The following is a 13869-nucleotide window of genomic DNA, read 5'->3' as shown; positions in this document are numbered from 1 at the left end:
CGAATCAAGCCGCACAACAAACACCCATGGTTCATGGTTGTATTCGTCTCTTAAATTCTAATTCAATGAACCACAAAGCATCATAAATGAATATTTAGTGTGTTTTCAAAATGAAAATCAATTGGCTGAAATGACAGGAAAGAGCATCGTCATATTTTTTTTTTAAACAACAACGTTGTGTTGTTGTGTCGTTTGCAGTTTCTTTTTTGTGAACTCTTGTCTTCTGTCCTCGCTAGCAAGTGGCAATTTGAGGAAATAAACCTGTAGTTGAAGAAGAAGGAGTTGCATGCAGAGGGATTAAAAGGGTTAATAGACTTTTACACCCTTCCATTTAAGGATCTTTTGATTTATCCCTATGAAGAATTTTTTTTGGAGATTCTTCCAGTAAAATAAAGATTCTTTGGTTTTTATTTATGATGTGGCATGCTCACATGATATTTTATTTATTTTTTGATTTTTTTAATTTCCATGTGGCAGAATTTATAAAAATTAAAAAACAAAAAATCTTTTTATTTTGAAAAAAATCTGAAATTTTTGTAATTTCGATTTTTATCTATTTTTTGTTTTTTTTATTTTGATAATTAAATTTCAGAACTTTTAAATATCTTCTTAATTTAAAAAAAAATCCAAATTTTTTTTCTAATTTTTTAAATTTCGAAAAAAAAATCTGAATGTTTTTCTGATTTTTTTAATTTTTGAAAAAAAAAATCTGATTTTTTCATCTTGTTCATGACTCTCTTTTCCAACAATCTCTTCTCTCTTCTTTCCTGGTTGTTCCAATCCATCCTCTTCTCATCAATTTTCAGTTTCTAGATCAATCATTAACAACACAACAACAACACATCATAAACAACAAAGCACACAAAAACACATCATCTAAAAAAAATCTCTCAAGCTCATCAAACCCTATATCCTTCAAAACAACAACAGATCAACAACAACAGAATAACAACAAATCTCTCAGAAGCTCTTTCTTTCAAACCCTAAAATTCTACATTTGTTCATTATGATAAATTTGGAGAATTGAAAATTATAGGGATTTTTAAAAATTGAAGATTGTATTTCTTCTGGAATTGGAGAATTAGATATGGAAGATTTGTGTTGTGTGTTGTTACTGGGTTGTGTTTGTTGCTGGAAAAACAGAAAGCAAGTAAAGGGGGAGAAGAGAAGAAGAGGATCGCTGGGGAGAAGAAGAGGAGTGGAGAAAATAATTTGGGATTTTTTATTTTAGATTTTGGGTACTTTAGGTATTTCCCATCTTTAATATTATTTTTTGTAAAAGAAAATTATTGTGTCCCTACCGAGTTGTGTTTGGGATTTTTAATATTATTTTTCTCCTCAAAAATATTAATTTTTTAAAATTTAGAAGATATTTAAAACTTCTGAAATTTAATTATCAAAATAAAATAAAAACAAAAAATAGAAAAAAATCAAAATTAAAAAAATTTCAGATTTTTTTTCAAAATAAAAAGATTTCTTCGGTTTATAAAAAAGTGTTTTTTTAATTATGCCATGTGGAGATTAAAAAAATCAAAAAATAAATAAAATACTATGTCAGCACGTCACGTCATCAAATTTATCCAGTCAGATGCTGACTGTTCTGACTGTTGGCTGGGAGGGGGTAAACCAAATAATCTTTATTTTACAGGGGGAAATCTCCAAGTTTTTTTTCATAGGGGGGTAAACCAAAAGACCTCCAAATGGCAGGAAGTAAAAGTCTATTAACCCTGATTAAAATTACAATTTTGCAACTTGTTCTATTGTAGATTGCAAACCCATTTCGGCATTTTCTTTCCACTTGTGAATAGCGCAAGCATAAGACGATTTTTACTTTTTAGTCGAGGTTGAAGATATTTTCGTCGGTTTGAGGTGTCTGATTGCAAACGTAAACTATAAAGAAAATTGTTTTTTTTGACAATGAAATCTTCCTATTGACATAAGTAAAATACGTAAATGCCTCCAACGGCAGTTAACAACCGTTAAATGATTGGCCGACAGTTAACAACCGCTGGCACCAGCGGCAGTTAATAACCGCTGACACCAGCGGCAGTTAACTGCCGTTCATACCAGTTAACAGAATCAGGTTTTTTCAGGAACTTTGGCATGTTTTTGCATCCAATTGCAAATTAAAGTAAATAACCAGGATATGTCGGGATATTAAAACAAACGTTCAAAATAATATTTAACAGATAAAATTAAAACGCAAAAGATAATATAAAAGGTATGTCGGAAAATGTCATACAAATACCAAAATGTACGGAACATGTCATAATTATCATCACAGTAAAAAAGTACATAAAAAAACCCTAATCATAATCAACCCTGCTGCCTAGCATGCCTCGACCCCCTGCGCCGCCTGACAATCTGATACGTAAGGGCAGGGCGACCAGTACCGGCTATCCGCATCACCTCCTGGACAATATCCTCTTTAGTCATCTCGGCTTTCCTGGTCACAATATCATCAGTTATATGCACCACATCTCGGATGATCGTCAGTGTGTCAAACATCTCTCTGGTATGCTCCTCCTCTATGATCTGCTCCACGTTCGCCGCCCTGGGAGGAGATCCTTCATCAGGTGGGAGAATACGAGGGTGAGAGACTTTGGTATACCAAGCCATGTAGCCAGGCGCATGATGCCATGATCTCTCACACGCATCTCCCCAAGCAGTGAAGAACCACACCTGAGCGTTTTGCGGCACGGTGGTCAGCGAATGCGTAGGCACCTGAGCGACATATGATAGATGGGAACATCTTGTACATAGAAAAGCTGCCTCTTTACCCGCTCAGGTAAATGACGGTACATCATCTCCTTCCCGCACATCAGTCATCCCGAGTAAGTGACAATAAGCTGAAAAGGGCGTATCTCTCGGTGATCACCATAAGTAGAAAATCTGACGTCATTCACCTCTAAGCGATCAAGCCGTGAGCGGTAATGTGCACATCTTTATGCCCTTTGCATGTAAGCCATCTCCCAGCACATGGTCTCTCCGCGCGTCCATCCTTGTTTTTCTTCCTTGGGTACGGACCTGACAAATGCTCAAAAATCCATCCCTGCAACAAATAAATGATATACATTATAAAAGCTTCACATAAAAATTTAAATTAAATCCTAAATAAATGCAGTCTAACTTAGGAAAAAATAATCTAACATGATAATAAAAATTATAAAATAAATTCATAAAGAAATGAAGATAAATATTAAATTATTACTATAAAAAGAGTCATACTCCCAGTCATCGTTCTGTTATTCAGAATAACATAATCATCCAGATAGTCGTACAGGTACGCTAAGGCCATCCCTCCCCATGACCACTTCCCAATCGCCTGCAAGTCCGCCATACAATCAAGATATATCAAGTCGATGTGTCTGTTCGTTTTGTTAGTGAACAACGCACAACCAACGAGATATAGAAGAAAACTCCTCATACACCACTGTCTCCTCCTGGCTCTCTCCTGCAATTCCTCCCTCGTCTGTGGGTCCTCCAGCCATCTAGCCTCTCTCAGGTGGTCATCATAAACCCGCTTCAGTGTGGGATAACTGATATGACCAGCAGACCCAGTCCTAATCTCAGCCCTAGCATCATCATCTGACATGCCCAACAACCTGGTCATCAAATCAATCGCACGCTCCTGACCCATTGCCTCATCGTGGTCCAACATGCGGCCGTGAATAGGAAAGTGTAGGAGATTATGAACATCGTCCAAAGTGATTGTCATCTCCCAACAGGTAGATGAAAACTACTGGTCTCCGTGTGCCACCTCTCGCACATAGCACGTATCATGGCATGAGTCACGGTAGAATACCTCGTGTATATCAAATCATGTAGGCCAGACCCCTCCACATGCTCCCAAACCCACCTCAAACCCGCCTTCGGCTTACCAAGCTCTTTCATCTTTTTCCCTGCATTTATACACTTGTAACCCGTCTGATCATGCCACATCTGAAATTCAAATTAATTAAGACATTGTCACTATTTTATATAATTAAAACACTTACGCTACATAATATTAAACAATTAGAACACTTACGCTACATAATATTATATAATTAAAACACTAACGCTACATTCTTTTAAGTAATTAAAACACTTACGCTACATAATATTATATAATTAAAACACTAACGCTACATTCTTTTAAATAATTAAAACACTTAACTACATAATAATAAATAATTAAAATACTTACGCTACATAATATTATAATTAAAACACTTACGCTACATTCTTTTAAATAATTAAAACATTTACGCTAGATTATTTTAAATAATTATAATATTTACGCTACATTATTTTAAATAATCACTTTAAAGCATTTAAAGAATTTTAAATAATTTAAACACTTACATTATGATGGTTCACCCAAAGAGGGTTCGCCACGTGCCTCGCGTAGTCGGACAACAGTGACGTGGTCTCATCAGGTCCTCCAGGATAGGGAGGCTCTTCAACAGGATATGGCAGTATCGGTGGAACACAACGACGTCGTCGCTGAGTCTGAGGCTCAGGCTCACCCTCATGAATAACATTATCTGCCTCCATATAATCCGCCACAACAACCTCTGGCACCTCCTCATCCTCTGCATCGTCCTACGGATGATAAAACATTTTATCCTCCTCCATCCGATCATATCCAACAAAACCCTCCTCATACACAGCATCATCATGCGCTGGTGTCGGATCAACCACCTGGGAGGAGTAATCCATATGTGGTTGTGAGCTCTCTACACCTGGCCTCGCGTCCCTCCGCTTCTGAGCCTTTGGGACATACGGGTTTTGATCCACCTTTTCTCCCCTAGCGCTAGCGGTACTCGCTGCTTTGCCTTTGTGCATCCTATCCTCTCTAATAACCCGCTGCCGCTCCTCCTCGTCCCTAGCCATATCTGTTCAAAACAAATTTAAAAAAAACACAAATAAGTGGACAATGTATTTAAGCATTTCCTTAAAAACTATATACTTTTAAGGCATTTAACATAGCATAAAAATCCAACCAAGTAACATGTAACATATAAAAAATGAAACTTAGGCATTCAAAAAAAAATAAAATACAAATCCACACTTAAAATCCAAGCTTATAATATACCACATTTATATAACATACCACATTATGTCATTCTTCAAACTTGCCAAAAAATTTAAAAATCCAAGCTTATAATAATTATAACATATATACTTTATAAAATTGAAGATATTTGAAAAAAAATTACACAAAAAAGGCAAGATATCCTCACTTATGCATTTTATCAAACACCTTATGTGCATTCTAAATTAGGAGCATAATTAGTGCTATTTGAACATCTAAAGGGCTACATTGTACCTACATTGTCTCTAAACAACAATTACAGCATAAACAATCCATCAAAGCATCTAAATCATGCTTAATTTTCAATTTTCTAACCTAACCTAAAACTAACATTTTGCTCAAATTTATGAAAACTAACACCCTAAACAAACTACATTGCATGTAAATAGGAAGAAAAGAACTTACTTATGAATTAATTGATGAAATTTGGCGCAAATTCGTGAAGTACAAGTTTGGAGAAATTTGGAAGTTGTGATTTTAGTGTTTGTGTTTCTGGAAAATGGAAAAATGAGGGTTCCGTTCTTGTTTATTCGCAGAACTCAGCGGTTGTTAACTACCGCTAAGTTCCAGCGGCAGTTAACCGCCGGCAGTTTGGAGAACGGTGGTTAACTACCGCCGGAGGTATTTAATATAAAGGTTTCATTGTCAAAGACAATTTTCTAAACAAATTGGACCGTGTTCGCTACAGTCCATTATAGATGGGCCTATGTAAGTAGATTGATCGATCTGTATGCCACCATAAACCACATGATTCACAAACCAATTATTTGGCATTCCCATTTTGCTAATAGCATTTCTTTTACGTAAATTTTCGCTAATATCGTGTGTTGCATATAGTGCACTGTGTACTTTGCTACAGCATCTCCATCAATGCTAATTTCATGTACATCTCTTTTGAGTTGTTCACAAATCTGCCTCCACTTTTTGTATTGATAATATAAAAGTTTTATTATTGCTTCTATTGGTGTATTTTTGAAGGAAAATGCTAGATATCAAGAATGATTTTATAAGAAATATCCAAGAACGACATGACACAATAATCACCTTTAGATTTCAGTCTCATTTATTAATTTTTCATAAAAAAAAAAATACATAACACCCACCACCCCATGGTTTCCGGCTAGGCTGAGATTTTATTGGCTAATATTAATTTCAAGACTATTTCTTGATAAAATCTAAGGGTGATTATTCTGCCATATCATTCTTAAAATTTTCTTGATAAAATCTTTCTTGATATATAGCATTGCTCATTTTTGAAATGTCACAAACACCTTCAACAAAAAATATAAATTGTAGCAGAGTAGAAAAACACATAAGTGTGGGGATCAACTTGCTCCAGAAGCAACTATTGTAGAGCTACTTCACTTAATAACTCATACTCATAGTATACATCAAAATTCAACAAAGATAATCAATGAATATTTTTATATTATATTCATGATCATCCATACAAAAAAATAAAAGAAATTGGATATTTATATTTATGCGATCTTACAACAATATATTACTTGTATATTAAAAGTTATATTATACAACGAGTATAACTCTTTTTTTTTTAATACCAAAACTGCCAAAGAATCAAAACATAGAGGGTTGTTTTGTATTTAAATTAATTAGGGATCCATAACCGCAACTTTTGAAAAGATAGGGGTCCAAATATGCAATTAAACAAAAAAAAAAAAACTAGTCTCCTAACATGTGTTACAAGAGTATTATCATCCTTTATATAAAAAATACAATTCATAAACATATTGAAATATTTTTTTGGCTTAATTGCACTTTCCCCCCCTATAGTTTGCCAATTGTGCGATTTTGCACCCCATAGTTTTAAACGAGCGATTTTGCCCCCTATAGTTTTTCCCCTTTCTGATTTTATGGTCCCCATGACATTTAGTGTTGATATGTCTGTTTTTTATCAATTAATGTGTGCCACGTGTGTAATTCCATTTTTTAAAAAATAAAAAAAATGTTATTTTTCAGATTTTGAGAGAAGGAGGCACGTGATATTTCTTCTTAAAATCTGAAAAATCACGTGCCCCTTCTCTCAAAATCTGAAAAATACTATTTTTTATTTTTTAAAAAATGGAATTACACACGTGGCACACATTAATTGATAAAAAAAACTAACACTAAATGTCACGGGGATCATAAAATCAGAAAGGGGGAAAACTATAGGGGGCAAAATCGCTCGTTTAAAACTATGGGGTGCAAAATCGCACAATTGGCAAACTATAGGGGGGAAAAGTGCAATTAAGCCTATTTTTTTTTGGTTCTTGTGTGCGAAGAACGGGAAAAAGAAGTAGGACTCATGGTGGCTTAGGTGGGCTATGGTTACCCCTAATTTTTTCCTTCTTCTATATTTATTTTTATTTATTATTTAGTATAAAATAAACTTTTGGCACCTCCATTTGAAAGTACTTGAGTCAACTACATCTATGTGCCTTTAATTTTTTTGTTTACGTGTATTCTCTACAGCTATAAGTCAAAATGATCAATGACACCATTTATATTTTGTATTTACCAGTTGCTTCATATTTGCATGGTTTTGCTCATAAATTAGCACCGTGCTGTTTTTTTTTTGTTGGACTATATTTAAGAAAGAATGAGGTAGCAGAGAAAAGTGAAGAAGTACTGCACTTCCCAAATAATTTGAGAAATGAATTGATTATCTTTATTATTTGGTGATTTGAGTGAATTTAGTGTATTTGTGAGATAAATGATGAATGATTAAAATAGACTGTTTAAATCAGAATGAATGATTTGTTAAAAAATGAGATAAGAGATAAATTTACCAAACTCACCAAAATTCAAAGTAAACAAATAATTTGTATATGATGAACAATGGTGTTTTAGTTGTTATTATTTGATTGATTGATGTAATTGTACGTGAAATTATTGGAAGGAGCATACGTCAAGTTCAACTGGTCATTTATTAAGTATCTACTTTGGCCCGTCGGAAGGAATCAAACTTGGTTAAGGTCCGAAACCATGACATGTGACTTCCACTTTATGGGAAAATATGCTAAGTAATCAAGTTAGATCCACAAGATTTGTTTATTCCCATACATTTTGAGACAGAGACGGGGGTATTCACGACAGAATTAAAATGGAATGGAGTATAGGCATTAAGTCTGTTTATATACATAATTTATAATCAACCACTAATAAAAAGTCCCTGGTATTCAACTCAACCACCAGATGTCAAATCCATTAAAGCTTAATGGAATTCATTTGGTGGTAGTTATATAAAATGACATTTCTTGGTAAGCTTACTTCTAAAAGTATAATTATCGTACATTTTTTTAACTAATTCTCGTTCTGAATGGTAATTTCTTATATGTGATTCACTTAGTTGAGGATCGCTTGAATTTGTTTTTATAAGTTTAGGGTGTTGGCTACGGTAGGCAACTTTAATGGGTCTCCTACTGTAGGAGATTACAATTTTTACTCTTTTTTTTTAATTTCAAAATCGATGCCAGCCATTAGATTTAGAAAGAAGGTTTTGAAATAGCATATATTTGTTTGCAGCATGACCCACCCACTAGGATGGTATATTTAAAACATTAATCTTGAACTTTAAAAAAACAATTGAATTTGTAATAAATTTTTTTGTCATGAAGGATTAAGAAGCTTATAAATCCTACAATGTTACCACCACCATCCTCGCGTGTTTCCTGCAAGCTGCATACATTCCCAGCAAGCATACACTTTCAACATGTATATTTTCGTGTGTTCCCTGCAAGATGCATACACTTTCAACATGATATTTTTGATTTAGAATCTGCACTTTTGATATGGAGAAGATGAATAATCCATACAAACAAGATATCATGTAGCAAGGAACATGTGTTGTTTAAAAGAGGGTTTTTAATCTCAATCATTTAATTCTTATCTAAGGGTCAATAAGCACCCATATTATTCTAAAATAAAAAAATCATATTAGTTGTAAAAAAAAAAAAAAAGAGGTCTCCTACGGTAGGAGACCTAAGAAGGTCTCCCACCCTAAACATCACCTAAGTTTGGCAGTTTGATTAAGAAATTATCTAATCGACATTGTTATGTTAAGTTGCTTTATACTATCTTTTAAAAAAACGACTTCACAGTTAATTGTTTCACTAAGTTACAAGTTAGGATTTCTAAGAATTTGGTGGTTTCAGATGTACCATCTTCAGATTTATCATCTATGTTGCATGTTGTTGCTCTAGACAATTCTTTTGTCAGACATTCCTCTATAAACAAAAAAAAGTCATGAATATTTACTACATAAATTTTAGTTTTTTTTTTTTTAATCTGCAAATTTTATTAAGCAAGGCAAGCGCAAGCCGTACTTTACCCGCATAGGAGAAAAAAGAGTACAACATAAGAGAGCCTTAAAATGCCGGCATCTCTCCACCAAAGAAAAACTCAATAAAAAAAAACCCCTATGTTCCTACTTAGCAATATAAAACAGGAACTAAAACAGTCAACAACCACTAAAGCTACCACCAACAAAAACCAAACAGCCTCCTAGCTAGCTAACAACCAAAACCACACGGTTGCAGCTGCTAACAGTAACAACAGAACACAGGCAGCACCTGCAGAAAGCAGACAGCAGCACTCCCCAGCCAGCACAGACAACAGTAGAGCACCCAGACAGTAACAGCAGCAGCAAAATCAGAAAAGACAGACCACCAAAACGCACCAGACAGCAGCACAAAACAAAGGGGCCCAAACTAGACAAGCCCCCATTATCTTGATAAACATTCCTTTGAGTTCCAGCACCACTCGTAATACAAACACGGCTGCTTCAACAATCTATCCAAAGTCCAACACCAAGACAAGACCTTAATCTCATCCAGAAGGACGTCCCTAAGAATTCGGAGGCTCGGTTCCGGGAATAAAAAGAGGCCAGTGATAAAATCAAAACACATTTTTAAAAAAAATGCAATGATCTATTTATATTTTTTAAAAGATAAATATAAGGTGGCGGTACACCCAAAGGTGAAAATGACTACTGTATACATGAGGAACCCCCACTTAACATCAAAAGCAAGAGGACGTAATTCTAGTAGGCTTAAAAGGCTAAAACAAGGGGACAGAAAATGGCTGGGGGTATTAAAAAAAAAATTGGAGGGCATTAATACTAGTGGGTATTAAAAAATAAAATTTAGGCCCATGATTGAGGGAGGCCCAGCTCTGTTGAGCTGTTTGCACCCCCTCAGGGCCGGGCCTGCTCATCCACCAACTCTCCCGCCTCCATATGCAAGTTATTGAAAACTCTATTGCTCCTTGCTTTCCATAAAACTCAAATCGTCGCATGCCTCTCCGCAAGGTTCATCCTAGTTGGAACTCGATTGTGAAGAAGCTTCCAAGAGAATGCCACAACTCTCGAAGGCGCCAGACTCTTCCACAAATTACTAAACACCCTCTTAACCTTCTCACTCCAAATCTCTTTTCTCAACACTAAGCCTTCAAGCTTTTTATAGGTTGATTTAACTGAGAAAATACCCGAATCTTCTAAACACCACCTCCATCTATCCACCCCATTCATCCAACGCATCCCCTCCAAGTCCGCCAATAACCTCAAGTATAAATCTTCTTCCCAAGCAAAAAATTCCCTTCTCCAATCAAAATTCCAAACCGTAGAACCACCATCCACCATCCCTATCTCACCCACCACCGAGACTTTTTGGTTTCAAATCGCAAAAAGCCTAGGATATTTCCTCCTCAACAAACCTTCCCTACACCACTTATCATTCCAAAAACTAGTATACATACTGTCCCCAATTACTCTTTGCATCTCCGAATTAAACCACCCTTGAGAACCGAAATTTCCAAGATTAACCACATCCTTCCACCAAATTGACGCCGACCTCCAAGTTTGGTTCAAACTACCATCCAACATACTAGTGACACTAGGACCATATTTCTCCCTCAAAACCTCCTTCCACAAAGCCTTTTCCCCATCCAACAACCTCCATTTCCATTTCGCCAAAAGACTAATATTAACAACATAAATTTTAGTTTGTTTTACTGCTTAAAAGAAATCTATTTTTTTTATATTCATTTGATATAAGTTCGAAATTGCATTACACATACCATTTTTTCTGGCTAACAACATTACAAATAACATACTCATTAATTAGAATAAATAAATTGCAAATTTTGATATATATCTTTTACACATCTGCATAAGAAAAATGATATATGGATAGAATTATATAAGTTTTTTAATAAAGAGAAAATGGGATAATAGATTGTGTTATCATACGTGAAGAGATAGATATATGGAAAATTAAGCGTCGACGATCAAAATCACCAACAAAAAACTCATTTGATGATCAAATTAATTAATTGAAAAACATTGGGTAGTATATTTATAATTAATACATTTGAAAATTATAACCATATTGTGTCATAAAAATTATAACATATAAAATGTCACACATTGAAATATCAAAATGGCTGTTTAGTTTACCGAAAAGGTAAAGGAGCTTTAAAGTGGTTTAGTGGCAAAGACGGCATATATAAGATTAAGAAGATGAAAACACAAAATAGTACTTGCTGTAGTATGTGACTACGTGGCTAATCCTCTAAAAAACAAAAAAAGTTTATGTGGTTAATGAATGTTGGTTTAATTGAAAAGAAGACGATTCATTTACAAAATTAGGAGTTTAATTCCATATAATGTTGTGATGACTACTAATTAAGAATAATATATATGTAAATATATTTGTAAACTCTGTTTGAGTTTTTGAGATTTGCCTTAATCGTGATTAATTTTTGGAGCAAAACTCAACTAAAATTTATTTCTGCTACCAAGAAAAGTATGTGCCTACGCGATGTGAGCAAGCACTATGATTTCCTTCCATTTTCCATTTTCATTTTGTTTATAAAAATAGAATAAAAGGGAAATTCTACGGTGAAGTCGTTAAAATGACTTTTTTGGTGAAGTCATTAGAATGACCGATCATAATACATCTGTGTATTTAATGCATGTCACATCAAATTTTAGTGCGCATTGTACATTTGCTCATATGGTGTACCACTATATTTTTACTTGTTGCAATTGTGTCCTTGATTAAATCAAAATTAAACATTTTTTTATTATTATTATTTTTTACCAATCAACCTTGAATTAAATATAAACAAATAAATTATTAATCAATGAAAAAACTAAGTGAGATTGAAAAAATAAATGAAATTGGGGAAGGATTAGATGCAGGATTATGAACCGGTTCAAAGCAAGCAGAAGAACATGATTTCGAGCGAACATGATTAGATACAAGATTATGCGATAGAACAATCTCACTTAGTTTTTGAATGATACGAACCGGTTCAAAGCGGAATTGCATTTCGATTTCAAACCGCATGGAAGAACATGATTTTGATTTTGAATGGAAGAATTGGATTTCAAATGGATTTCGATTTTGAGATGAGGAACTCAAGATTTTGAATGGATTTCAATTTCGATTTCGATTTTGAATTGGGTTAAGAATGATTTTTGTCAGTGATGGTCATGTCTTCCATTTTGGGAAGAAGATGAAGAAAAATGAATAATATGCAGAACGTGAAGAAAGGTTGAACAAATTGAAAAGATGAAGAACAAATAATGATTTTATTTTTTTAGAAATTTTAAATAAAATAAGTTAATAAATCAATTAATGTTTTGTATGAGGACTGATTTGTAATAAAGTAAAATTTAGTGTTACAGTGGTCCATCACAAAGACACTAGCTGACATGGCATGAACAACTATGCTATTGGTTAAACAAAATGATTTTTTTAAAAAAGTCATTTTTTTAACTGCACCATAGAAGCTCCCAATATAAAAACCCCCTCCAAACTCTTCGCTACCTCCTAACACAACACTGATCTATATATATATATGCTGCAAAACCGTCCTCAACCTCACTGCTTCTACCATCATGTCCAACTCCAACTCACCCTCTTCATCTTCTCTATCCATGGACATAGACGAATCCACAGAAACTCGAATCAACCGCCTCATATCAGAACACCCTGTCATCATCTTCACCCGATCCTCCTCATGCTGCATGTGCCATGTCATGAGGAATCTCCTCTTCACCATCGGCGTTCATCCCACCGTTATCCAATTGGATGACAACGAGATCCCCGCCGTCCCCACCACCTCCGATCACTCTCTCACTCCCGCTGCTTTCATCGGCGGTATCTGCATCGGTGGCTTGGAGTCCCTTGTTGCTCTTCATGTCACCGGTCACCTCGTTCCCAAGCTTGTTCAAGTTGGTGCTCTTTGGAATTGATATCATAACTCATTCCTACTATATATTTATCCTTTCGCTCTCCCAAAAAATTGATGTATAATTTAGGGTTTTTTTACTTTCTATCTGGAAATGAAATTCCAATTTGTGTAATGGACGGTGAATGTCTGAGTGAATCAGTTAGTTAGAGAGTAACGAGTGAATTGAAACAGCCAAGTACTATTATTGGAAAATTCTACCTTGTTTAATCAATCAAAAGGAATAATTTTCATTTGCTCTCATTTTCAACATGTATCAAACAAATCGGACCGTACATATTTGGTAGTAACTTAACTGCTATGGATTTTGCTATCTATTGTTCTTTTCCACCTTCTTACTTTTTAATTCATTTTTGTTTGAACAAGAATAGGCATCTGGCATATAGCCATATACTGCTATGGGTGTTTGGACTTGAATTTGTGGGTCCAGTACGATCACCATTATGGCCATCAAATAAGTATTTATTTCCTTTTCCTTTTATTGTTGTCCGGACCCTGGGGTTAACCAGTTAGGCAACAAAGATGTCAAA

At 34.6% G+C, this 13869-nt stretch overlaps 1 protein-coding gene across 1 annotated transcript; it reads left to right on the top strand.

Moving 5' to 3' along the window:
- Positions 1–12917: 12917 nt before the first annotated feature.
- LOC11423246 (glutaredoxin-C10) lies at positions 12918–13582 on the top strand. Its single transcript, XM_003603111.4, has one exon. The coding sequence runs from the start codon at positions 12987–12989 to the stop codon at positions 13341–13343; it is 357 nt and encodes a 118-aa protein (XP_003603159.1). The 5' UTR covers positions 12918–12986; the 3' UTR covers positions 13344–13582.
- The last annotated feature ends 287 nt before the right edge of the window (positions 13583–13869 follow it).

Source organism: Medicago truncatula, chromosome 3, assembly GCF_003473485.1.
Source record: "Medicago truncatula cultivar Jemalong A17 chromosome 3, MtrunA17r5.0-ANR, whole genome shotgun sequence".
NCBI lineage: Eukaryota > Viridiplantae > Streptophyta > Magnoliopsida > Fabales > Fabaceae > Medicago > Medicago truncatula.
Note: the sequence above shows the minus strand (reverse complement) of the source record. Positions and strands in the feature narration are given on the sequence as shown.